This window comes from Pseudonaja textilis, chromosome 2 (genome assembly GCF_049901715.1).
Source record: "Pseudonaja textilis isolate UNSWEBS1 chromosome 2, rPseTex1.2, whole genome shotgun sequence".
NCBI classification, from domain to species: Eukaryota; Metazoa; Chordata; class Lepidosauria; order Squamata; family Elapidae; genus Pseudonaja; species Pseudonaja textilis.
Window position 1 is genome coordinate 85,190,634 of NC_141991.1, and position 27,031 is coordinate 85,217,664.

The 27,031-nt window shown below is 43.5% G+C and overlaps 1 protein-coding gene across 1 annotated transcript; it reads right to left on the minus strand.

Moving 5' to 3' along the window:
* Positions 1-2,926: 2,926 nt before the first annotated feature.
* MSX2 (msh homeobox 2) lies at positions 2,927-12,345 on the minus strand. Its single transcript, XM_026696393.2, has 2 exons — positions 11,747-12,345; positions 2,927-4,993 (listed from the first exon to the last, which is right to left on the minus strand). The coding sequence occupies exons 1-2, from the start codon at positions 12,084-12,086 to the stop codon at positions 4,569-4,571; spliced, it is 765 nt and encodes a 254-aa protein (XP_026552178.1). The 5' UTR covers positions 12,087-12,345; the 3' UTR covers positions 2,927-4,568.
* Between the last annotated feature and the right edge of the window lie 14,686 nt (positions 12,346-27,031).

The following is a 27,031-nucleotide window of genomic DNA, read 5'->3' on the forward strand; positions in this document are numbered from 1 at the left end:
TCAGAATCTGCCCATAAAGGGCAAGGCGCGATTCGCCCGGCTTGGCTCGCAGCAGTCACAGAAGCGCTGGGGTGAAATTAGAGGAGGGTCGGGAGAGGCAGAGCAGCTGGGGAGCGGTCTTGCCCTTCTACTCCCTCCCTGCCCCCCCCTTAGCCCTCCGAGACTTTCCAGCGCAGAGATTTCCCGGGAATCCCCTCCCGACCCCTTTGGCTGGCTTCGGGGTCTCTCCCTCCCTTGGCGCTACCCTTTCTCGAGAAAGCCAGGCTGTGTGGAGCCTCCTTACTTTGCCCCGCCATTAATGACTTTAATTAATTGAATCGATTCGATTCTCAGGGAATGTCCAGTCCAAGCTCCAAGCTTCTTACTGCGAATGTTTCCAGCGGAGTGCTTGGTTCTGCGCCCTTCATTAGCGCAAACCAGGAGAATCTGGTTGATTCTGGCAAAGTGTGGATTTGATGACTGTAGATACTCTTTTCTTTATAGAAAAGAAAACCATCCACTTTGGCAAATTCCTATTGACATTATTTGTTGCTGTATGTTTCAGGAGTATTTTTTTAAGAATGCATATTAGAGGAGTCATTGGAACAGACTGTGGAGAGCATGGGGAGGGGGCAGAATAGAGATTTAAGAGTTGAGGATAGCTCAGGAGGAGAGGGTTTAATCTGTTTTCTTCCCGGCTTTTGTTTAGACACCTCAGAGCAATCTCTGCAATGGAGGAATCTCTGCAGACTTTATATATATGCTTTGGCCAGTGTAGACACCTGGCTGTTCTGTACAAACAGCTCCTTCTCCTGTTCCTATCATTTTGACAAGTCTGAATGCAGTGACAGACACACACACACACAAATCAAGGATTATCTCTCTTTGCTACAAACTAAAGCAACTGTTGCAGTGTAAGGATGGCTATTCAAAGTTACCTTGTGGCACAGAAGGGCTTGTTGCTAAGGAAATGGGTACAGAGTTTCAATCAGTGGCCGAATGTAAGCCAGGACTATCTGTAAAATGGGCACGCCAAGACACTGATCCAACAGGTTCAGCTGCAGATGTCATAAACAGTGCAATTCTATGCAAGTTTTCTTCTTCTTCTTGGAAGTAGGCCCTGTTGAATTAGTGGGAGTTTTTCTTGAATAAAATCTAAGACTCTTGTGGGTGTGAAACTCTTTTGAGCATTTCTTATGCATTTAAGAAATCCACTGATCCATTAAACTCAACAGGGCTTCTTCCTCTGCAAGACATCTTCCTCTGGAAGATTAGGAAGTGGGTTACAGGATTACTGTCGAACATCACATTCCCCCCTCAGCAATGAATTGGTAATGCTGACCTGGTCTCTGTTTTTTAGAAATTTCATTTTTCAAAATAATGTCAGATGTTCTCCTCAAATTATGGTTTTCAAAACTCAAGATTGTGTAGTTCTGTGTCTCTAAAGTATGATTATTATTATTATTTTTTTAAAAAAGACAACACCGCTTCTGGAGCAAGAGGGAACTACTCAATGTATCCCGACAGCTGAGGATGGCGGGGGGGAGGAAAAGTCATAATTTGGTTGAAGGCCAGTTTGGTGTAGTGGTTGAGGCACCAGACTAGAAACCTGGAGACCCATAAGGCAGTTCTAGTCCCACCTATGGGTGACTTTGGGCCAGTTGAGCTCTCTCTCTCTCAGCTCTAGGAAGGAGGCAATGACAAACCATTTCTGAAATCTTGCAGGAATTTCTCTAGGCAAGCACCAGGAGTCAGGACTGACACAAAGGCATCATTGTTGTTGTTTTGTTGTTGCCATTACACTTCGTCCCTTCATGATTTTTTTTTTTTAAATAATCCTCACAAGATTCCTCAGCTGAACTAACAGGGCAAAAAGCACTTCCTGATCAAAGACAAGGACAATAAAGCCATTGTCTTAGGCCCCAAATAGTATAATTACACATACACATAAACACACACACACAAACACACACACAAGTTTTAGAGAATGTGGGCCACTGAATTCAATAGAAATGAAGTTTACTCTTTGTTAAAGGTGCGCAGATTTGCAGCCTGGCTTTCTGGATTGGAAGTATGAAGGTAATATTCTCTCATCTCCATGAATTTTTATCTAGCATTTTCCAGTGGTAAAGGATATTTATCTCTGGACTGTATTTATGAGTTTTCTTTAATCCTTTAAGAGGAAACAATTGTGTGCATGGTTCCCACACTCACCAGGGTTGTCTGATATCCCTTAAACTGGGTTTTTCGTCTGAACGTTACAGCCTTAACACTTTGGGGACTTTCCCCTCACTATTTTTCTCCTAACCTGATCCTGCAAATAGATTTGAGCAGGATGTGAAACCTGTTAAGTACTTATTAGGGAGCACGTCCGAATGATTTGGATACCCAGAAAGCAACAATCCCAAAGGTGCTTTTTCAAGAGGCAACTGGACTTTCTATTTTTTCTTTGAAGACCTTTCACTTGTCATCTGAGAAGCTTCCTCTGAAGAGCTGACAAAGCTTCTCGGGTGAGAAGTGAAAAGTCTTCAAAGAAAAACCAGAAAGTCCAGCTGCCTTTTGAAACAAAGCACTTTTGGAACAACCATAACCTGGATGACTGAAAATCTCCATAGGCAGAAAGCAACAAGTTCAGAGCTAAGACACCAGTTTGAATAGAACCAGTTAATTCTATTCACCTCCTTCCCTCCTGAACAGCTTGTTAAAGTCATCCTACCAAACTGTAGTAATGAAGACGCTAATATCAATGTCTATAGTAAAGGTGCTAAAGGGGGAAAATATTTAGAAGCATTTCATTATATGACTTGCAATGTCTGTATGTGAATTTTCTTAAAATTATCTTTTTCTGACCTAGCCAAAAATCTTTGATTTTGACCCAGAAAAGAGAAGACAAAATTCATCTTTTTAAAAAGAAATTAACTCCACACATTGACAAATCAACACACCATTAAACAAGATGTTTTTAATTTAATTCTAAATAAAGAGATAAGAAATAATAAATCTTCAATAAAATATATAAAATTGTACAAGGCATCCCTTTCAAAGGGATTTTCGTAGGCTAAGGATGGGTGGGTAAAAGGCCAGCACTGAACTAATAGACAAAAGATTCACAACTGTAGCAGGGCAGATTCCTTCTCACTCTTTGAGGACATGCAGAAAAACACACTTTGGAAACATCTGGTCTTCAGCAACCTGCCTCCTCTGTCGACACTTTACCACAAGGTTTAGCCATAGTATTAATAAAAACAATTAAAACAATTGGGTTATATAGTACCATATATGCCAAGCAGAACTCTTTCCTCCCTGCCCTCCTCTGAAATAAATCAAAGAGTGGAGACCTGTCCTGTCTTTAGAGTGGGCGGCACTACTTTGTTCTCATCGCTTTGTTTCATCCTCTGGGTTTGTGGGTGGGTGTCAAGACTCGTTTAAGCATAATTCATTTTTACAAGCTAATAATGGTTAAATCACAAGATTATTGCAATAAACACAAAACAACTCTGCAACACAAAACAATTCTGGTTTCATCATCCCTCCGCAGATCTGCACAACTGTATATCCTCTTTTCGTATCTCTAACCTGTTTGTTCCCAATATCAAAATGTCGGCTAAATGCCGACTTGATTTAAATGATAATTAAATGGACATGGGCAACCGGGATCAAGACAAATCTAAAAAAGGCTTCTAGGATTTTCCTCTGCTTGTGGCATCATACCCTTGTACCCATCTGAACGCTGCCTTACAAACAAGACTAAACTGCAAAGGAAAACTTGGCAAAACTTGCATCTGTAGAAATCCTTTACAAGATTGAAATGGGGAATCCCACTTCATGGGTGCCATTCTACAGGAAATATTCCAGGAGGGAATTTTATAAAGGAATGGAAAACCTACTTTGCCAGATCAGATCAACAATCCACCCAATCCATCATTTTGCATCGGAAGTATTCCAGTTCCTTGCATTTCAGTTTCCAGGACTGTCTGGAGTACAGTGAAGGAGTCCCAAGAGAAATGCAGAAACCAACCCAGTCTCAAATCAGCTTTTATTTCTGGTTTCATAAGTAAAGCTTCTCTATATGTTTAAGCTTCCTCAGTCAGTCAAAGAGTACATGTGCATTTTTACCTCCATGCCTGCATTCACACCCCACTATGGGAAATAAGTACTACTGAACAAAGTGAGATAAATTCCTTCTGAATAAGCAGGCATAAGAAAGGACTGAAAGCTACTCACTTTCGAGGTGTGTGGGTGTGTGAATGATATTTCACAGGTTTACTGGGAACTTTGAGGAGGTTGATAATTAAATCATACATTTTCCTGGGAATAGTTATCAAAGTAATCCCCCTTCCCTGTGCAGTATATAAATAAACTATATTCCTTAAAGTCTGTATATTAAAAAACAACAACCTTGCATTCAGGATCAGATTCTAGCTGGTGAGCTCACATTTGGTTGGTTCCCAAGTTGCAGAATACAGGTTCTGGGTTCAAAGTCCTATATATTTGATAAGGCACATTACAAGTAGGTGAAAAATGACCAGTCAATAGTTCTGTACAGCACTTTTTAACTGAGTACACTCCATCATCCCTTTCCGGTCTTCTTACGATAAGTGATACATGCTGTAGCCCACAGGAGTAGCATAGAGTCCTACAGGTGGGATGGGAAGCACAGGTCTGTGAAAGGGATATGATGTTCCATAGAGAGAGGCGGCCTGGAGCGGCGAGTTGATAGGGAAAGGGAGGCTAAAACCAGATGGCAACATGGGCTTTGCTGCCATTTTTAACTTCTCCAGCTCTGCTTCCTGCAGTCTTTTTGCCTTGGCCCTCCGGTTCTGGAACCATATTTTGACCTGGGTCTCTGTAAGATTTAGGGAACTTGAGAATTCAGCCCGTTCAGCAATGGATAGATACTGCTTCTGACGGAATTTGCGCTCTAAAGCTAGCAGCTGGGAAGTTGTGAAAGGTGTTCGAGGCTTCCGATTGGTCTTGTGTTTTCTCAGCGTACAGGCTGTGGGGCTCAGGTGTCCTGGAAAAAAAGCAAAAGAAAGATTGATTACTTAAGGAGATGAGAATTAGATGGCCAAATGCTAGGAATAGCAACTTTTTATTTATTTATTTTTTCTTATGTCCCATTGAGCTTGTAAAGAGTATAAATTATTGGCAAAAATATAATGTTCATTGCCTAACGAAGTAGGAAGATAAAAGCTTTTGTATAGGGGTGGCAAATAATCTTATTTCACAAAAAGGTACAACCTGCACACACTAATGTCAATAAGACAAAACATTCCATTTTGGAAAAGTACCTGGAGGAGAGCAGGTGAAATAAAACAAAACAAGAACATTTGGAAGTTACAGAAGTTTTTGAAATGGAGAAGGAATTATTTGTGAAATTCTGGTTCATTGTGTCCTTTTATTTCATCAGGTGAATGTCTTCAGCTTATTCTCAGCAAAATTAATCAGATAAAACCTGCCCTGCCCACACATTAAATTATTACACTAAATCAAAGCAATCACCCATCCAATCCACTGTGTTTATTAATTTAGCCAATATAATCCACTTAAGTCAGAGTCTTTATCTGCAGTGCTTAAAGTCTTCTGCCAGTTAAAGGAAATGAAGCACACAAGAGTTGCTTTGTCCTTAAGCAGTCTATTTAGAAACTCTCCTGGTGTGAGAGCTATTTCACACACATTATTTAGCAGCCAAATGTGAGGTTTTATCACTAAGCACACACTTGACAGAGGTATATAGCCAATTGTTGCTTTCAATTTACTTTATCTATGCAAAACATGTGTTTGACACAACATCACTACCCAGTTTGAAGTGTACACTTTGCACATTATGGCAATACCGGTAGAAAATCAATGCGAGGGGAATAATAAACAGCACTCTATATGTTTATACCAATACTTTAAATTCCTTCACTGGGAATATTAGAATTTACCAAGAAAGTTTAACATTTGTCATAAATGTCCTATTCCACTACAGGAATCCAAGGAGCATATGTATTTCGGCAAGAAAGTGAGCAAAAGGACAAAGGTTGTGATATATACTGAGAAATATCCTACAGGTAGGCCTCGACTTCCAACAGTTTATTTAGTGGCCCTTCAAAGTTACAATGGCACTGTAAAAAAGGGACTTATGACCATTTTTCACACTTATGACCTTTGCAGCATCTCTATGGGGATTTGATGCGTTTTGCAGCATCCCCATTTTGACTTCATCAAAATTCAGACTCTTGGCAACTGGTTCATATTTATGAGGTTGCAGTGTCCCGGGGACTTTTCCAACCTTATGACAAGCAAAGTCAACAGGGAATCTGGATTCATTTAACAACTGTGTGGCTAACTTAACAACTGCTGTGATTCACTGAACAACTGCGGCAAGAAAGGTTGTAAAGTGATACAAAATTCACTGAATAGATGTTTCAGCCACAGAAACGGTTGTAAATCGAGAAAGATCTGTATTTAGAAACAGGATGACTGTTACCGTACCCAATGCTCAATGTGACAGAACAGCCCACAATTAGCAGTATGGCAAAGCCTTGCCCGAGTTTGTCCTTCTCATATTCTGTATCTCCAATATCACATCAAGAAGGAAGGAAATCAGCTTATTACATAGTCAATCACTGGCTCATTTTCCCTTCTGCAATAATTTATTCCATGCCAGATTGATTTTTTTTTAATTTTTTGATTTATTAATGAAATTGATATGTCTCACAGAAAGCGACCCTGGGCTGCATACAAACAGTCCAATAAAACAGTAAATAAACATATGGAAGGTGAGGACATTGAAAGGTCTCCATTTGGAAGAGGAAGCACATTATGGGCTGCCCTTATGTTCGTTTTAGCAAGTCTTGGAAAAACAAGGATTTTTAATAGGTAAAAACTGAAGCAAAAGGGAAACATAATCCTAAAAGAAATTCAGCTAAGTGAGCTTGTTTTTTAAGTCTTGTAAGTGGTAGAAAACTAGATATCGCATCAGCCACTACAAGCTATGATTTATCTAGCCGAAATATTTTTGAAGTTTTGCCTACAGGCAACTAGTATCAAAGCTGATAAGTTTTTAATTTGTTTGTTCAAGTCTATGTTCACTTATATGACTTCCACTGAAATTAAGGGTTGATTGATATATACGTGATGTTTGAACAGAGTAGATTATCGCCTCTCTGCTGGAATTAATTTAGTTTCTTGTATCTTTAGGCAGCAGTAGCAGGTGAAGGGGGAGAGAGAGGTAGAGATCAAAAGGCCAATATATTGATTTAACATATAGTTTTTATGACATGTGCTAATCCTGAAAATATATATTCTGAACAAATATGGGATTTAATCATATTTTATTACAACTCAGGGGCTTTCATGGAGAAGTTTGCAATTCTTTTCAGCATGCTCTGCATGTATCCAGAAGTTCAATAATATGAACTATTATTTTTTAATTCCTTGGAAAAAGAACAACTGCCAGCATCAAAACCCACACATTTCTCAGCCTTACTGCACCACATCAATCATAGTGGCTTACTTCCAACACACTTTGTGACAATCAGTCTTAAGGAAGCCCCGTGTAAACTTAAGAGTGAAAACTTCTGCTCACCTTACTCAAAAGTGAGTCCCTTGTGTTCAAGTTAGGCTTGCTCCTTTATAAACATATTTCGGCTTGTAGGTTCAAGGGAAACACAGTGGTGGAAGAGGCAAATTTTGGCTACCTTTATATGCCAGATTTACTTAGGTATATACTGGTTTCCTGGACGGACTCAATTTCCTAGCTTCATACTCCGTCCTCAGCCACAAACAAATGACACAGGCTATATTTGCAGAACCCATTAGGTGTTTAGCCAGTTTGTGGCTGAGGGGTTAGTATAAATCCAGTGACTCTTTAGAATAGTGTGGAATTTAAGAACAAAGTAAGTGTTGCAATACAGAACCAATGCTAGAAATGACATGCCATTAGTCTATAAGGGCTCTTTCTTTTTCTCTTGCCAATCTTTTTTTGGTTCTTTAGAAAGAATGTTCAGAAATACAAAATACAGTAAGATTGCCCTCCTATAAGGCACACTTATAGAGAAGCCACTCCCAATTAAATCTTTCACAGGAAAAGAAACGAAGTTATTTTCATATTTCATTTAGGATTATGTTGTAAATGTCAGCAAGATTGTTTTTACTTTGAACATTTTAAAAGAATTGTTCAATTTTTGACAGTTCTCCCTAACTAAAGCAAAGCCCAAGTGGTCTGTAAGCAATGATTCTCCATGTTGATGAATAGAGTTACTAAATGGAAGAACAGCTTCTTTTGTGATTTAAGATAGTGTTAACTAATCATACATTGTTTGTAAATGAAGAAATCTTTCCAAGTCAAAGATGTTATCGGAAGGCAATATTAATATGTTCTCTTTTACATGAGTTTAGGTAAGCTACGAAGAATGTGTTTTACCACTAGAGTTATTCAAATGCATAGATGACTTCAATTTAACTGGGTTTATGTTAGGAAAATGTAGATTCAATTAGAGTGTTATGCCCTTATTGATAATAGAGGGGAGAAGAAGGCAAGGTATATAACTTCTGGTTGAAGCAATAAGGCACAAAGCAGCAGTTTTACTTAATGGAAGTTAATAGCTAAGGTTCCAAATGGCATTACATTTGTTTTCAAAATATGATATGCGTTATAAAAATTATAATCTCTGTAATTTTTAAATTATCTTCTAAAGTAGCTTGCCATCTGTCAGATGATCTCATTCCATTTATTGCCACAGTTCATCACCATAGTACAACTATTAAAAAAAGAGTTTTATTACTATTTACAAAATATATATTGAGCAGCAGCTGGAAGCTATCCCTTGCAATTTTATTAGATACATTTCCTTCCAAGCATCCTAATTTTTTAATATTTTTTTCTCCTTATGCCACAGGTGACTTTTAGTTTATTTTGCTATTTAATGAGAATGGATCTTCTACAGATAGGGTTTTTTTCCCTCTTCAGGAGCAACATGAATAAATCTGCAAATTAATGGGCCCGAATACTGCATGAAGACTTTAAGATACAATCCATTTTACTGAAGTTAATAAAAGTTACTTTTTAATTATACAGAGGTAAAATTACTTGCCAAAATAATTCAGTAAAGGGGGACAGAATTTCAACAATGAGTACTCCTCCTTTTGGTAAGTAATATTGCCTTATGATTTTTTCCTGTTCTACTTTCTTCCAGTTGAAAACACATATAAGTCATACTGGTATCTGATGCAATTTTAATTTCCAGGTTTTAAAAAATGATTTAAGATGAGTTTGGGACTATTGTAAAAGTTTTCTTAAGTCATCAGATCTAAGATCCCAAGGCCCCACAAATCTGAATTCACTCCATAGAAAAAGAAACAAGCAGAAATGCCAGTGTATGCTTTTCAGAAATTATTTTACTTTGCTTTATGTTTTTCCCCAAGACTTTTCATATTTGCTTAGGCAGACCTTTTAAATTGTGCTGCAAGTTAGATTTAGACTGTTTTGGAGTTGTTTTATCATGTGAAGTGAATGATCAGTGTGCAATCCTATCCAGATTTATTCAGGAGTTAAGTCTGAGTGAATATGATCAGGCAATAGAACCAAATAGGAAGAAGAGGCACAATCTTTGATTGCTTTCGGGATGATTTTACACAAAGGTGTATGGAAAACAAAGAGATGACAATAGATTACCTTAGTTTCTGTGTTTTCCCCTCCAAACAAGGTTTCCTTTTATACTCTATAGTGATGCTTTTTTAAAAAAAGTGTACTTTGATCCTAAGCCTACCTAACTAGAAAGTATGTTCCATTAAAATGAACTCAGATGTGGCACAAGTTTTCATGGGCCAGACTGCGTCCTTTGTCATATGTAAGCCCAAAACAGCACTAAGGGCCATACAAATATATAATAATGGAACACAAAGAGGACACTGCAGTTAATTTGTTTGCACTGACTAATTTCCTTTAACCAAGACAACTGCAAATAAAATAAGCTCTTTTTCCATCTTCTCCAATGAATCAGAAGAGGTTGGTATAAGGGGGAAATAAGTATCTTTTGGGGAACTGTTTTTTTTTTTTTAAAAAAACTTGGGTTCAAAAATAAAGAAGATGAGAGGTCCTTCCTTCCTTCCTTCCGCCCAATAGCAAGCTGATTTTTGGAGAGGGGGGAACTCGGTTTAGAGAGAGTGCTTAAAAATATATACATTTCAAAACCTGTCTGCGATGAGTAAGATATGTGTCCCAGGATGGCAACAACGCTCCTGGAGACCAAAAAAAAAGAGAGAGAGAGAGAGAGAGAGAGAGAGAGATTATTGCTGAACCGCCTAGCAGGGCCAATTTCGAGATTCCCTTTCCGACCCGGCGGAACTGGAGTGAATCATTCGCGTCGGTCCAGGCTAAGCGGAGCGGGAAGTTCCCGGCGGATTATAAAAGAGCAAGATGATCCCTTCGTCCTCACCCCGAGTTCTTTGGTTGCCGGGCCTTTACTCTTGCCGTTGGGACGACGGAGTAGCAGGCATTTAGCGAAAGCCTGGAAGGCCGGCTGTTGTTGCTACAGGTGCACCGAAGAAGGCACCGGAGGGCGCTGAGCGCAAGGATCGTCCTGCGCCCCGCTAGAAATAAAGCCGCGATTTTGGCGGCGGCGAAGGAAGGAGCAGTTAAGAAACGGGAAGGGAGGGGGGAGCCACGGAACTAAGCGAATTAAGCAGAGAAACAGACTTTTCGCGGGGGGAGGGGGAAGGGGCGGAAGGAGGTAGGGCGGCAGGGCTTATCGAGGTCTAAGTAAGACAGCGAAAGCAACTCCCTTGTGGTCCCGAAAGGCAGAAGCTAAAAAAAATATCCGGTTAAGGTTGGATCCGGATGGTCGTGAAGACTCAGAGATAGAGGGAGAGAGAAAGAGAGAAAGAAAGAGAGAGAGAGAAAGAAAGAGAAGAGAGAGAAAAGAGGGTGAGAGAGGGAGGGAGGGAGAGAGAAAGAGAGGGAGAAAAGAGAGAGAAAAGAGAGGGCGAGAAAAGAGAGGGAGAGGGGGAGAAAAGAGAGGGAGAGAGAAAGAGAGAAAAGAGAGGGAGAGAGAAAGAGGGAGAGAGAGAGGGAGAAAAGAGGGAGGGAGAGAGAAAGAGAGGGAGAGAAAGGAGAGGGGGAGAGAGAGAGAGAGAAAAGAGGAGGGAGGGAGGGAGGAAGAGAGAGGGAGAAAAGAGAGAGAGAGAGAGAGAGATGGTCGGACTTGGGGCGGGGGGAAGGGGATCTAACTTGAGAGCCTTGAACTGCAAAGGCGTCAGTGGCGCCAGGCCCGCGGCGTCTCTTTGGACAGTTCCGGACACTCAGCAGCTTAAGGGGCGGCTAAAGCTTAAAAGATCGCGTCGCTAGCGAGTCCAAACATTAACTCGCGGCACGCAAACAAAAGAAGCCGCTTTATTAAACTTTAAGGCCGAGAGACCTCGCCGAAATTATTCATCGGACGTTGCTCCACGGTTGCTTGCAAATTGGAGCCGTGTTGTTGTGTTGCCTGCTGAAGCTTTCCTTGGGATTCAGCCTGACAAATGCTTTCTCGCAGTTAAAAACAAAAATAGAACAAAAACCCCGCAGGCTGCCTCTCCCTCCCGCTCTTCTAAAGTCCGGACCACGGCGAGATCGCAGGGTTTGGGGGTTTTATTTTTTATTTTTTAATTTTTTTGAGTGGGGGGGACGGCTGGAGGGATGAAGCCACACCAAACACACACACACACACACAGAGCTGCCTTGGTCGCCCAACTTCATTCTCCCAGCGCCTTTCCACCCTCCCTAAGTTAAAGCACTCACTTGGGGGAGGGGAGTATCTGCCGGCCTCCGGAATCCAGGACGAGCCATCCTCGGAGTTTTCGGACTTCACCGACGAAGTCTCGAAGGTTTTTGTAAGCCCGCCGGGGCTGGGAGCTTCCCTGGAGACGTGAGTGGGCAAGAGCAGGTTCCTCGAAGTACCCAAGCCAGTCCCTTCCAGGCTTCCGCTCGGCTCTCGGGCCGGCTTTTTGTCGGACATAAGCGCTTCCACGCTGAACGGCAAACTGGAGACCTTGACTTTGTGCTGATCCTCGGCCCCAGCCGCGGGGCCCTCTTCGTCCGAGGAGGAGAAAACCTCCTTAGCTTTGGAAGGAGAAGACATCTCGGCGCAGCTTAGCAAAGATCCCCGCGGAGAGAAGCAGCCGCCCTGTGCCTCGCCGCCGCCGCCGCCGCCGCAGCAGCAGCCGCCTCCGCCGCCGCCGCCGCCTTTCTTCTTTGGCTTCTCCTCCTCCTCCTCTTGTTCCCGAGTCCAGACCTCTCAATCAATCTCTCGCTTCAGAGGCTCTCCTGGACGCACCACCTCCGCTCACTTCAGCCCCCGACAACAGACCCGACTTTTTTTTTTCCCTCCCCTTTTTTGGGAAACTTCTGGCTGTTTCCTCCTTTGGGAAGTTGAGTAAGCGCGGCTCAGCAAATGAGAGGCGTTCGGGATGGCGACGTAAGGCGGTGACTCCTGTGATTGGCTCTGAGCGGCCCTGAGCATAAATGGCTTTTTTTTTTTCTTTTTTCTTTTTTTTTTTTTTGGCCTTTTAAATAAATTAGAAGTTAATGACAAGGGCAGCAAACGGAGCTGTGTTATTAGGGAGCTTTCCAGCTCTGTAACCCTGCCAAACAACAGGAAAGTCGGTGGAGTAATTAGGGCTGATGATACCAAAAGGAAACTCAGAGAGAGCAGATTTCAACCCACCCACCCCTTTTATATTTAGACTCTCTCACCCTAGGGGAAAAAAAAAAGGGGGGGGGGCAGAGAGAAAGAGACGGTTGTTTTCAACCAGAATCGCTTCAAAACGAACTACTACTAGACAGCCGTTCCCCCCACCCCCCCAGTCAAGTCTGCATGATATAATAGCGCCGCCTCCATACTGTAAATGCAACGAGAACTAGGTGGAAAATGGTTGTTCTTTTTTTTACTTTGAGAGAGACACCACTGTTGGGGGGGTGGGGACGGGGGGGAGAGGAAGAGAAGGGAGGAAGGATGGCACAAGGCAGTGGCATGAATCACTTCCAGGTTAGGAAGGTGAAGTGGACGTCCTCGGTCTGGGCAGAGCTTCTCTTAGTGGAAGCCAAACCCACGCAGTCTGAAAAAGCGCGGCTCGGGATACTGAGGCCCCCTTGGGAAAAGAGGAGAAAGAAAGAAAAAAAAAACACGAGAGAGCTGCGCAAAGTCTGCCGAAGCGAGTCGGTTGGTGCTCCGAGACAAGGCCCTTTCCAATGCCTCCGCGCTAGGGCTTCTCTCCCCCTCTCCGAGCGGTGAAGGAGACCCTCGCGGGGCAAGGACGAGAAACTGCCCCGAGGAAGGAGCGAGTGGGAGGTGGGATGAGTCGCAGAGGGGAGAAGGGGGGGGCGGATTTCATCAGAAGCAGCCACCACTCTTTCCACCACCTCGCGAAGATACTTGGGACTTGAAGTTGGCCTTCTCACTTTGTCCAGGAATCGTTTCCCTCCCCTCTAAGAAACACATTAAGCGTATTTGGGGCGGGGTGCGCGGGAGAGAACCTGACTTCTTTTTTTAATGTATGTTTTTAAAAATAATTATGTCGGTAATGCTAAGTTGCAACAGCCGCCTAAGCCCTGATGACAAACAGATGCATTTTTTTTTAATAAGCCTGAGTCGGCACCCTTTCACTTGCGAGCGCATCAAACGAGCCTCAAGGAGGGCAGTTGTCACCCTGGGTTGTTTTTCTCTCTCTCTTTCTTCTATCACGACATGCCATTAAAAGACCAAAGAGGTGGATTTAATTTAAATGATATTGCAATTAGCAGCTGGAGAAAAGTAGATCATTTTTTGGGGCTTGGCAAGTAATTTTAATCTGTTGGTGATAGCTATCTCGGTGATAGCTCGCTATCACCTACCTATTGTACCTACCTACCTACCTAATACCTACCTATTGTAGGTATTAAAAGAAGCAGCAGGCTGAGGAAGCTGCGGCGATGGGGGGGGGGGGCGGAGAGGCAGAACCACAACAGGAGGAGTATTCTTTCCCTGAACGATTTTCTCTGGTCTCGAGCCCCTTGCTTCTTAAAAAGAGAGTGGGGCGCCCTCTTATTTGATCTTATAAGCACTTAATTTTCCAAGGAATTAGTTTAGGATTAGTTTGTTTCAAGCGAAGGCGACTCGAATCTTTTTCAGCTTTCTTAAGCCAGCCCAGAGGAAAGAGAGACTGAGGGAAATAAAGAACTGGAGCTTGGTCAGTTATGTCAAACTGCTGGTTTTGTGGTAAATCTTTTATCGCACTTATTAGGAAATTGTGCCCTTCCCAGCATTGCTGGGCTTTTCTTCATTAGCTAAAGGGCAAACTGAACCACCCAGAGCCTCGGCCTACAGCCAGGGAGGGGAGGCGATGCACACCGAATTTATCTGAATTTCTGCCTCCCCAAATTTTTTATTTTTATTTTTGGAACCAGCCCGCTCTAGTAGTTTCAATGAAACAGATGACTTCGGCTTGCTTATTCACTCCTTCTTGAAGTAAGACCTGTTGCCTGCACCTCTTTTGCATTTGATCATTAATGCTCAAAATAAAAATTAATTTGCTGCCTTACACAAGATGACAGGGATCGTTGTTTCCTTGTTTACGAGAAGGCTGTCAAGAGTGCCAAGCGAAAAGAAAGGCTGTCCCCTCTTCCTGCGGGGTATGGAGACAGTCGCTTTGATCGGGGTGATTTCCACCGCCCCCATCCCCCACCTTCGTCCGAAGCCATTACTTCCAGCAGTGGGTGTGAGTGAAAAAACCGCTGGACTTCGGAGGGTGGACAGTCCACCTCCCTTTGAAACCATGGCAACACTCCTATGGAATTCATCCTAGTGCCTTCGGGAGTCTGAAAGCCTGTGCAAGAAAACACACGGACTTCCAAAGTAATTGCTGTTATTGTCAGGTCTTGCAGCCAATTACTGTGGTTATTATTATTACTACTATTTATGCTACGTACTAGAAAAAAAAAGTAATAACTTAGGATCACAGGCTACTGAACTCATCCTAAGGAACGTTGCATCGGCTCAGAGCTGCAAGTGGGTTCAACCCCCACCCCGCGTTCTGGATTCCGGAGAAGTTGTTTTTTATTTGCCAACCCAGTCCTGTAGTTTCTAAAGTCCATCTTCTACAAAAGCTTCTTCTACAAAGAGGTGGATAAAGCAGTGGGACAACTCCTCCAAACTGACCCATGCCTGTATCCCTGGGTCTCTCCGCCCCCTGCCAGGACCAAGCCTTGCAAATGCCAGGACCAACTTGGAAGCGACCTGTCTGCAAGCTCGCTTATTTTCTTGCAGACATTTCAATTAACCCAACTAGGTAAGATCTTCAGTTGGCTAATGAAATGTCTGCAAAAAAAAAACAAGCTCAGAGAGCATCAAGGACTCTTCAGTTCAACCCCGAGCTACAAAATATCTTCAATTGGTACGACAGGCCTCCGTTTGAGAAGTATTTTAGATTAGGTAGATGACTTCATTAGTATTCCATTAAACCGGAGTAGATAGAACTTGAAATAAAACCTTGGGAAGGTGAACCTTTCTCGAATTCTCCCGCCCTCTTTTATCTGAGTATTACTACTACCAGTGCCACTTTTAAGCTATTGTCAAAACTCAGACTGCCAAACACACCTAGTCAGCATAGAACCGACGACAGGTTCCGAACACCCGTGGCAGAAAGTAAGCAATTGGTTGAATTGAGTTCATCTTTGCAAAGCCATCGACGTTGGGATAGCAACCAGCCTGCATCCCGATTTTCCTCCTTCTCACCCACCCACCCCCCACTCCCAGTGACAGGAAAATTAAAATTGATGAAAATCGAGAACAATGTGAGTAAACAGAAACAATGTAAAAAGCTAGTGCCGCTCCGTCTAAGAGCTTCAGATAATTACTCCAAGCAATGCCACGCTTTACCCACAAAGAATGGGAACAGGCATCGGGTTAGGTCAAAATGACCTAGTTTACAATGCGGGCGTACTGTATTCTGTGTCTTCAAACGTACAGGTTAAGGCTTTTGAATTCCCCTAGCCCCCACTTTTTTGTTATGGGTTCAGCTTGATCATCTACCCAACTGAGCCCCTTTTCTTTTCTTTTTTTATGATTTGCAGGTTTTGTCCGTCCAAACCATATTCTGTCATTTCAGTCGATGGTGGGAGATGGTTGCTTTGTTTTTACTACTACAGGTAGCGAGGGGAGAGGTATCGGTACCACCCACAGACTCACACACACACACCCCGCACCAACCTACGCCCTGTACACAGGAAAAGGAGGATGATAAGTGACCCGACGGGATATTCCCATAGGCTTCCGAGACAAGGAGGACCCAATTATATGGTTCGGGATTTGAAAGGCTCAACTGGATCAATCGTTTCATTCAAGGCAGCACAAATAATCCGTTCCGTGTAACCCCAAGTATTATTTCAGTAGCTGGGACTTTCCAAGACCCCCCCACTCCCCCCTCGCCGGGCCATTGAGTTCAATGGACAAAATGTAACGGAGGGGGGGTGGGAAATGCATGGGGGGTGGGGGTGGATGGAGAGAGAAGGCTCTCCGAGTCTTTGAAAGAGCTACTTGCGTATCTTGATCCCCCCTCCCCCACCGTTTCTGAAGACGGAGCCAAAGAGGGGAAGGGTTGGATGGAAGGTTCGCCCTTGAACAGAATGGATCGGAGGCGTTTCGAACCCAATCCAGGCCCGAAGGAGTTCAAAGGGCATACAAACGCCTAAAGGGGCACAAGCAGCCCGACGCGTGGAAGGACTTTCCCCTGATGTCAGTGGAACCGCCAACCTCTCGCCGTTCCGGGGCTTTGAAGTCAAAAGCCGGAGGGTGGGGGGGAGCTTTCGGGCTGCCACAGTCTTTGTAAAGAGCAATACATCTTTCCCAGCAGGACGGCCTTTCGCCTGTTGACAAGGAAAGCGGAGGGGGGGCGGTGTCTTTTCTTTCGGTAGGATGCCTTCCTAAAGGCGTACGCGCCTAGCCCGACAACATCAGAAACGCGGAGCGGCCGATTCTGGCAGGGTTCGCTCCTGCTTTCCCTGAACTGACGCCGCACATTAAACTCGCCGCCTCCAGAGGAGCAACTTGGAGAATTGTACCCCCGAATGTTTTGGGTCGCAGTTAATAACTGCCTCTCCCCCCCCCAAAAAAAACCTGCAAATGTCTTTCCCCATTGGGCCTGCAAGTCTTAAAACATTGACTTCGACTATGCAGTCCCGAATAGGCATGAATTACATGCCCGCTATTCGCTTGCAGCGGCGCCTTCGCCACACGGCCAGTTCAGTTCCTGATCCAACAACCCAATAAGTTTTACATTTTACTTCGGAGGAGAGGAGGAGGAGGAAGAGTCCATCCCTAAAATTTCAGCAAGAATTGCAACCAGCTGCACGCAGGAAAGGAAAAGGAAAGCGCTTCTCTTTTTCTGCCAACAATGGTTGAGATTGAGAAATGCCTCTGTACTTGCTAACGACACACTACTGCTTGATTATCGTGTTGATAGTGACAGTAATAACACTCAGCGATTCGGGCAATTAAGCGGGATTGCACAGATCGGCATTGTTGCTTTGCCGCGAACATTTTTTTAGCCATCTCCGAAGTGCTGTGCAATTTATCTTTATCGCGGCACGCAATTTCAACGAGAGCTGTGCAGCCTTACGCGTCCGGTTTATTTGAAAAAGGGAGGGGGGAGGCCGATGTCCTTCGGTACCTACCTTCGGATTCAATGGGGCTGGCGGAAATTACGATTTCAGGTCCCGAAAGTTCTTTGCAAGTTTCCTCCTCAAACTGCCCAAAACAAAAGTTCGAATGCCTGCCAAGCTTAGAGTTGGGTGTCATGGAGTGTGTGTATTTTTGTGCTTATTCGCCTGTTTTAACGAGGCCGATGGTGAACGCCTTAAATGTCATTTACTGGATGCGAATACACCGCGCAGGGCGTGGAGCAGCCAGAGGTTCAAGGGACAGTTGTGCCGGCGCTAGGGGCCGAGTAGCGGAGGGCAAGCTCCTCTTAGGATCCTTCCTCCTAGAGGCCCAAGAAGCCGGAAAACTCCCAGAACAGTTCCGCGTCGGCTCCCTCTTTCTCTCCCCCAGCCCGCCTCGCGCCCCTCCGCTTTCTCTCTCTGCCGCCGCCGCCGCCACCACCCTTCTCTCTGGTCAATTACAGCAGCTGGGAAATATGCGCCCTGTTTCTGAAAGTCAGTCGCTCGCTAGAGGAGGGGTGGCGAGCAGGAGGGAGCGAGAGACGGAGGGAGGGCGGGAGAGAGACGCGGCAGACAAACTAAGGCTGTTTGCAGGCGCCAGCAGCGGGGAGATGAAAGCAAACCTCCTGGGGGAAGTGGCTGTGCAGTTCGACCGGCTCCAGCGAGAGCAGAACCTGCGGGCTGTCCCAAGCAATCCCGCCCCGCCCCGCGCGCCCAGGGCAGCCGCCAGCCTGCCCGGTCGGCTTACTTTCCGCTGCTCCAGCCCCAGAGAAGTTGGGACGGGGAGGGGGCCTTTAGATTCCACCGCCCCGGGGTGACTGTCCGAGAGAGGGAGAGGAGGAGGAGATTTGGGACGGGGGACGGTTTGGAAAGATCCTGAAGTGGGAAAGGGATGCCGACCGGGTACCGGAGGCGGAATTCTCCGAGGTGCCCTTGCCGTAAAAGGCGGCAGGGAAAGGAGAGAAGAAGGGACAGATGTCGGAGCCCCGAATCGGACAAAGGAAAAGTTGCATCCGCATTGCATTCAATCTGCATTGAATCGCAACTACGGGGAGAAGGGGGGCGCGGGGAGGCAAAATGGAAGGAGAGCTTTTCTCAAGAAAACTGACGGGCGCTGAACCAAGTCATGTCAGGAGAAGCGTTTTCACTCTTTGCTGGCGGAGGCTTAGCTGGTTTGATTCCATGCTTTGCACGAATCCAGAAAAATGAGTTAAAATGTGTTAATCCAACTGCTAAATGGTGTTGTGTGATTCTGGATTCTCTCTCTCTTTCCCTCCCTCCCTCCCTCTCTTGCGTCTACACGTACGCACAAATTATGGTTTGTTCGTTTTTTAAAGTCAGTATAATTCCCTTCTAGCTCTAAAGAAAGCCAACCCAGGAAAGGGGAGTAAAAGCTAAAGGTGAACCAAATTGCTTTAAGAAACAGCGTTCCACCAAAAGCACCCTACACTTTCGAATTCTCTATTTGTATGAAGCATAAAGAAGATGATTCTAGGTACAACCTATTCTCATGACCTCCCCCCACAACCCCCCCCTCCATCTCCTTAGGAATCGCGATGCTTCCAGAAATGGGGACCATAGTCTCCATTTGTCCAAATAACTTTGTCCAAATACCAAATTCAAAAAGTGAGTTGAAATACAGGGAATAGCTTGCCTTTTCTACTAAGGATGGACTCTTCATTTAATGGGAACTTCAGATTTGCAGTGGCTTGTAAGTATTGTGTGTGTATGGTGGTGTGCTCTGCTAAATTGGAAAAAAAAACCAAACCAATGGGATCAGAATTAAATGAGAAGAAGGGACTGTAGTTTCAAAAGGTTTATTCTTCATGCAAAACTACAATAAAATTTTAGAGGCAGGTGAGGTTCTTAAAGCCAACACTGATTTGATCTGTTAATATCTGCTTGCAGAGAGCAGAGATCAATCTTCACTAGCTTAAAATCCTTCCCACGTGTCTCACCGCCATCAGCTGTGTCCTGGGAGATTCTGTAGGGGTGTAAGGAGAATGGTGGAAATTGTGGTCCCAAATATGATAGAAGTGATTAGACTGGGGGAAACTAGCTGGGTTCTTTGTCTGTCTGGCATGCCTTTAAAACGCGTGTGTGTGTTTGTGTGTGTAGGATTGCAGCTAAAAGCCTGTACAGAGAAGCAGATCCTTAGCATACTCAGAAGAAATCCTTGGGAATCTTTGGCAATTGTGTCTTCCCAGAAATGAGTTCACACATTAAGTGAAGCAGGGTAAAGGAAGAGGCACCAAAACCACATCTTGTCTCTCCCCCCCCCAGGGAGTCCCCTTTTTTAAAAAGAAGCTCTCATCCTTAAAACATCAGTAGCAGATTTTAAAAGAATAACTTGCTAATCAAATGGAGACTCATCCATTTTCTCTTTGGTACCTTTCCCCCTCTCCACCAAGAAATAAATTTCCCTCCTAGGGAAAGAAGGAAATTGACTAATCTTTGGTCTTTGCAGTCTCAACAGAAAGATAAATAGTTCTTTCTCCTCCTTTCTTCCATCCGTTGGGTTTCTAAGGGCGGAGCTGCAGTCAGTAAAAGAGAGCCTTAATTATAAGTAATGTTGTGTGCATTTATCTTCAGACACACTATGAGGAGGGTGAGGGGGAAACATCTAGGTTGGAGAACTTTGGTGCTTCTGCCTCTACTCCCAGCTTCAAAGCTTCCCCCCCACCCCTTGCATTTCGGCCTCCCTTGGTTCTTATTATGTATGTACTAAGTTCTAAGTTTGAAGTTATCTGCATCTGGGCAGATTCTGCACAGGCTGAACACAGCAAATACTCTCCATTCAAAGGTTTCCTTGGCACTCAGGTTTCCAACTGAGAGGCAGGCAAAGTTTCCCTAAAGAAGGCCAGTTTGTTGCAAAAGGTTACAACTCTGAAAATTTTCAGACAGGAAGCAAGGCCAGTATTGAAGAAAGCATCTAAAATGGACACCTTCAAAAGTTTTCCTGGGGGGACCAAACAAAACCAATGGCCTTCAACTAGATTTAAAAAATAATAATAATTCCTGGTAGCCATCTGCTGTATCTAAACATGAGCACTGCTTTGCTTCCAAGAAAGGGGCCTCTGCTGCTTGTCCAGGGAGACTAAAAGCTTCACTTCACTATCTTTTCTAAGAGATGCTAATGCCCTTTTGCTGCAGGTACAGACAGCAAAGTCAAGTTGGCCTTGTACAATGGTGGGGTTCAATTTTTTATGGTCGGGTTCAGTGGGCAGGGCTTGATGGGCGTGGCTGTAAAATCTCCAGTCAGAGGTGCTATTAGCCAGTTCTCCAAACTACTCAAAATTTCTGCTACCAGTTCTCCAGAACTGGTCAGAACCTGCTGAAGACCACCTCTAGTCAAGTAGGAGTCAAGTAGGCCTTGGTAGTCAGAAACCTGAGGGCTGTGAAGCAGCTATTCCAGTAAGGCAGATTTCAACTAGCTTTAAGGATCTTAAGGTTTAAGTATCTTATTGATCTAGAGGTCAGTAGGAAGAATATAAGACTTCCACTGGAGAAGGTATGTGTATCTGGAAGTGAAGCATGTTGCCATCTGTACACTTACAGTATTTCTGAGTAATATTGAAGCCTCTGTTAACAGTGCATTTTTTAGAAATAAACTCCACTGGGGTCTTTGGAACTTGTTCTTCAGGAAGAGTGTTAACTAAGGGTTAACTAAGACAATGCATCCATATTTGCACTCATTTGGCAAATCAGTTGTTACTTTTTTCTCCCCAATAACATTGGAGTTCTTAGTACTCTTCAAAATTGCTATAGCCAAGTTACCATGCCAAGTTAGATTTTGTTATATATAATCTTCTCCCATTCTTTTACAAGAAAGGAATTGGGCATTTGACATGTAGGGCTAGTGGATTAACTTTAAGTTTCTCAGTGGATATGCCCAAGAACAAAGATGTATCTCTCTCTCTCTCTCACACGCGCACACACACATACACAAACACACACATAAAGAGTATAAGTAACACTGCAACCAAACAAGGTAGACCCAGACTTTAAAGGATAGTTAGAACTGCAGAAAAAACAACTGCAACCAGCCTACCTTCCATTGAGGACCTTTTTATTGCATGAGCCAGAAAGAGGATTGTGGAAAAAGCTACAGATCCCTCACATCCTGGACACAAACTGTTTCAACTTCTTCCCTCAAGGTGATGCTATAAAGGGCATTGCACACCAAAACAACTAGACACAAAGACAATTCCCAAAATCCCATGCCATCATTCTGCTAAACAACTAATTCTCACAACACTGTCAAATTACCTAATAGGGCTGTGGTAGTATTATCCTTCTCATCTTTCCTATTGCCTATTTCATTACCTTCTTATGACTAAGTTTGTTGCTTGTATCTTACAATTGATATTATTTTATTTAGTATCTTAATATGATTTATATTGATTGCTTATTTAGTATCCTATGACTATCACTAAGTGTAATATCTTATGATTTATGATGAATGTATTTTTACATGTTTATCACTCGTTGCTTGTTTGTACACTGAGAGCTTATATATCAGAGTCAAATTCCCTGTGCATCCAGTCAAACTTGGTCAATAAAGAATTCTACTCTACTCTACTCCCTTCTGAAAATCAAGGAAACCTCGCCTTCATTAGCCTTTTTCTTTGACCGACAACAGAAATTCATAATCTTATTCATGTTTGACAACAATAAGATCAGTTACACATACACATTATGAAATTGGAGACATCCTTCCATCAGTGAAAATCGTCTTCAAACAAGGGTTTGCTTTCTCTACAACTGCACACAATTTCATATCAGATATCCATGTTTATGGGTGGAGGGAAAAAGCTGATGGAAAAAGAAATATATATTTTTTTGAGGTTCCTATTGTACTCTGAGATTAGGAGCCACTGAACTCAGCTAGTTTACTTCTTGATAACTGCTTGAATTACAAGAGTATCCCACTGGGGATTTGTTTATTTTAAACTCATATTGAAGATATTACATATCCCAACAATTTCAGTTGTTCTTATTTAGAAGGAGCACTCAGAATTTCAGGATCCTGCTTAATTTCTGGTGTTTTCTCGAGCTCACTTTGAAGGGTTTAATGCTTCTCTCCTTCAGTTTTTGCTGCCTTAGGTCTGTACATTCCCTCCCTTTCTAGTAAAATGCTGGGTATATTAGAAATGTTAGATGTTGATTGTAATTATCAAAGATGTGAGCAGCTGAGGTAAGTTTCTTCTCTCCTGATAGTTGATAAGACCAATGCTATGCTTCAGTGATGAGAATTGTCTTCCAAATTCAGCAATAGTAATGATGTATACTTCTCTTTAAAATCTGGGAACAAAACTTTAGGGTTACACAGACACGCATATATATAAAAACCAAGACAACTGAGTTGGAAGAGCCAAATAATTGTTCTCCCTCATGCGTTCTGTGTCTATGGCGATTCCTAGAGGAGGCAAACATTCATGTCTCCGGGAGTCTGCCCAACATCTCCCCGCAAACGAGAGGAGGACAGTTCCCGAAATATTCAGGGAAGCTCCCCCACTCCCGACTTTAGATCGTCTCTGGGATATTCGTTTGTTCCGCAAAGATTCTGTGGAGAAGCAGTTTTCGCTAGACGGTGGCATATTAATCATTTTGCACTCTCCGCGACCGAGTGCAATTATTGCACCTGCTAGGACATTCTTGGAATTTAGAATATTAAATAAAATACGAAGGTTTCTACTTGCTCCCTTAGGAGAAAATTATCTGCGGCATAAGTATCTTTAGTTACAGAGGGTTGAATCTCAAACGATTACAGAGATTCTTGACTAATTGTTTTCCCGAACTTCCGATTTGTCTCTGGTTTGAAAGGGGAATTTCCCTACTGTTAATTTCCTTTCCAGCTCCCAGGTGTTCTAAAATCGCTTTGCCTCTTCCTCACCGTTCAAGTCACAAAGCAAAGGCTAACATGCGTCGTCTTACATCCTTTCCATTTCCTTACACGGAAGAGATCCGTTAATTTCCACCGGACCTTTCTTTTTACACCCCACTTTCGACCATTCATCACCCGATATTACCTACGTAATAGTAGGTGGTCAAATCAGTTTAGTGGCCTTACAGTTTACTGCCTGCTGCACCTGAAGTATCTGGACACGCTTCAGCAATAAATCTAAACGGGGGCGTTGGGGGGGCGGGGGAGGAATGCAAACACGTAAGAGCCCTGAATGTATGTTTGTTTAGTAGAGTTTGTAGCGTCCTAGCATTTATAGTCATAAAGTTAGGAACGCGTCCTTGAATACTAGACGTAGCAAGGTGAAGAAGAAATCATTGGTGGGGAAATCACTTTCCGCGTGACAGCTTCAAGGCTGCTTCACCCCCGTTTAAGAAAAAAAACAAAACAAAACAGGACGTTCAAGCAAACTGATCTTTCTCATCGGAAATATTCAGGAAACAAGGTGTTAAGCACATTCATTGGGAAGCAAGAACCTCTGCATTTAGACAAGCTTAAACGTCCCGAGAGGTCTTGTCCATCCATATTGGCAAATAGGCAAAGTTCAGACGCCTTCAGACGTACTTTTATTTTATTTTATTATTTTATTTTATTATTTTGCAAGGAGGCGAAGGTTTCCGCGCCAAGGTCCTCCTTCTTCTCCGGCTTTTTCTCGCGGAGGTTCTGCAGGTTAGATTCCTCGGCTTTCAAACGCGGCTGGCAGCAGGCGCCTGCGCCCTGCGGCTTCCTCGCTGCCTTTGGAGCCAATTTCGAAGGCTGGGACAGGACTTCTCCAAGGCAGAGGGAGGAGGCGGGGCGGGGCTCACTGGCCTCCAAATTGGTTCCCAGCCGGCCTGGGGCAGCGTTCAAACGAGGGGAGCGGAGGAGGGGGAGGCTTATAATCAAAACCATAGCGCTTCACTCCGAAGTCTTCTCCCTCAAAGTTAGCCCGCCGTCTCTCAGTCAGGAGATCGGAGCTAAAAAACAACAACCCACCTCTAAATGTTAAGGTCTCTCTCCCTCTCCCTCCCTCCCTCCCACTTCTGTTATTTCAAAAGCGGCCTGGGGAATCCGCCTGTCCTCAGGAGTGGGCAGCGATCTTTTGAATTCAGTTCCCAGGCTCTGCATCGATATGGCTGGAAATCGGAGGCATTCAAACACTGCAGTCAGAGAGGCTTAATGAAGACCGGACTTCTCTACCCTGTAGAGAAAAATGTGTTTTATGGTCTAGCAACAGCATTCCGAATAGTCCATGTGCTAGCACTTGATACCCTGTAAAACAATATTATAAACTGTCACACTTCTTGCCTTTGTTACATGTCACAAGCACACGCACAAACGGTCAACTATAAGCTTGCACATTGATACCCCAACAGGAAAAAAAATCGTGCATATTATGATATGGGCTTTATTCAATAATAATAAAATAACCAACAAGAAAATATCTTTGATATTCGGACATCGAAGTTCATCCATCCAAATTCGTCCTCGATTTTTAATACATTTACAAAGATGACAGACCTAGTTTTCCGGGGACAAAATGCTTCTAAGGTCCTGTGTTGAAGTTCCTAGCATTCATTCAGTTCAGTTAGAAATGGCAATATTTCTTCAAGCTGTTAAGCACACAATCTTGGAGGGGGAGTGGAATCAGCAGCCTGGTCAGAGAAACACCTTTTTATTAAAAAGCAAAAACTTCCTTGAGCTACAAGTCATTTCATCAGATTGATGGCACCTTTCCAGAGGTGGTATTCAGCAGGTTCTGACAAGTTCTGGAGAACCAGTAGCAGAAATTTTGAGTAGTTCGGAGAACCGGCAAATACCCCCTCTGGCTGGCCCCGGCCCCATCTCTTCTCTGCCTCCCAAGTCCCAGCTGATCGTCTGGGTCTTCTTTTGTTGCCCTGCATAGGAGAAGGGAGCTGGAAATCAGGTTAGTGGGGTGGGGAGGGAATGGAGATTTTGCAGTAACTTTCCCCTGCCATGCCCACCAAGTCATGCCCACAGAACCAGTAGTAAAAGAATTTGAATCCCACCACTGCACCTTTCCCAACTATAGGTAGCTCTCAACTAACAACCATTATTTAGCAACCTAGAACAACTTATAACAGCACTGGGAAAAAAAAAACCCTATTTAGAATTGGTCCAGCACCCTCACAGCCTGGTGATAAAAATTTGGACTTTGGGCAACCGGCATGTATTCGTAACAGTGTTCCTGGGGTCATTTGATTGCCATTTGAGATCTTCCCAGGCAGCCTCTGATAAGCAAATGGGGGAAGCTTGATTTATGTAAACAACCACGGCAAAAATGATCATAAAATGAGGTGTAACTTATTTAACAACTGCCTTGCTTAGCAATGGAAATTCTGGCTCCACTGGTAGTCTTAAGTTGAGGACTTTCTATAACTCTTGATTTTTTTTGCCACCATAAACTGACATAGCTGTCCTCCAAACAGACCTAGAGGACAATGATTCTGTTTACATTTTACTGGGTTCAGTTTTATTAGCAATAGCACTTAGGCTTATATACCACTTCATAGTGCTTTACAGTCCTCTCTAATCAGCTTACAGAGTCGGCATGTTGCCACCAACAATCTGGGTCCTCATTTTACTAACCTCAGAAGGATAGTCATCCTTGAACTGGTCAGAATCGAACTCCTAGAGGTTGGCAGAATTAGCCTGCAAATACTGCATTCTAACCACTCTCTCACCATGGCTCTTATTGTTGACTTTAGTTTTCAGTTTCTTTAAAAGGATGAATCCAGTCAGTATTAGGTATATATATATTTATCCGACTGAATTCATTGGAAGAAAAGGAAGGTCAAGAGCTCAATTAACTCATCCATTGAGTTCAGTGGATATACACTACAACCCTGTTAATGAATTGTGTTCTTTTATGAAAGGAGCAACAAAGAGCTTTTCCTCAGAGCCCCTTCAGTCTAATTTCCTACAGTCCATGAAACAGCATGAAAATATGCCAGCTCCTCCACCTGACCTCACTGATGAACACTGCTCCAGCAATTGTCCTCACAATTTTAATATGGGATAATTTAAGGATAGTGATTGCTGGATTCCTTCTTGTATCATTTGCTGGTAAAACAACAACAACAATCTGTTCCCTTAAGGAATAGAGGGGGAACTCATCATGACACTAAGCTGGCAGGAGTAGCTAATATCCCAGAAGATAGGTTCAAAATCCAGGTAGATTTCCTTGATAGACTTGAACACTGGACTTATCTAACAAAATTAAATTCAATGGAGAGAAAAGTAAGGTTCTATACTTAGGCAAGAAAAACCAAATATACAGATACATATAAGGTGAAACTTGGCTCAAGCAGTAACTGTTAGAGAGAGATTGGAGTCCTAATGGACAATCACTTGAATATGACCAGAAGTGTGTGGCAGCATCCAAAAATGCCAAAACAATCCTAGACTGCATTAACAATGGGATAGAA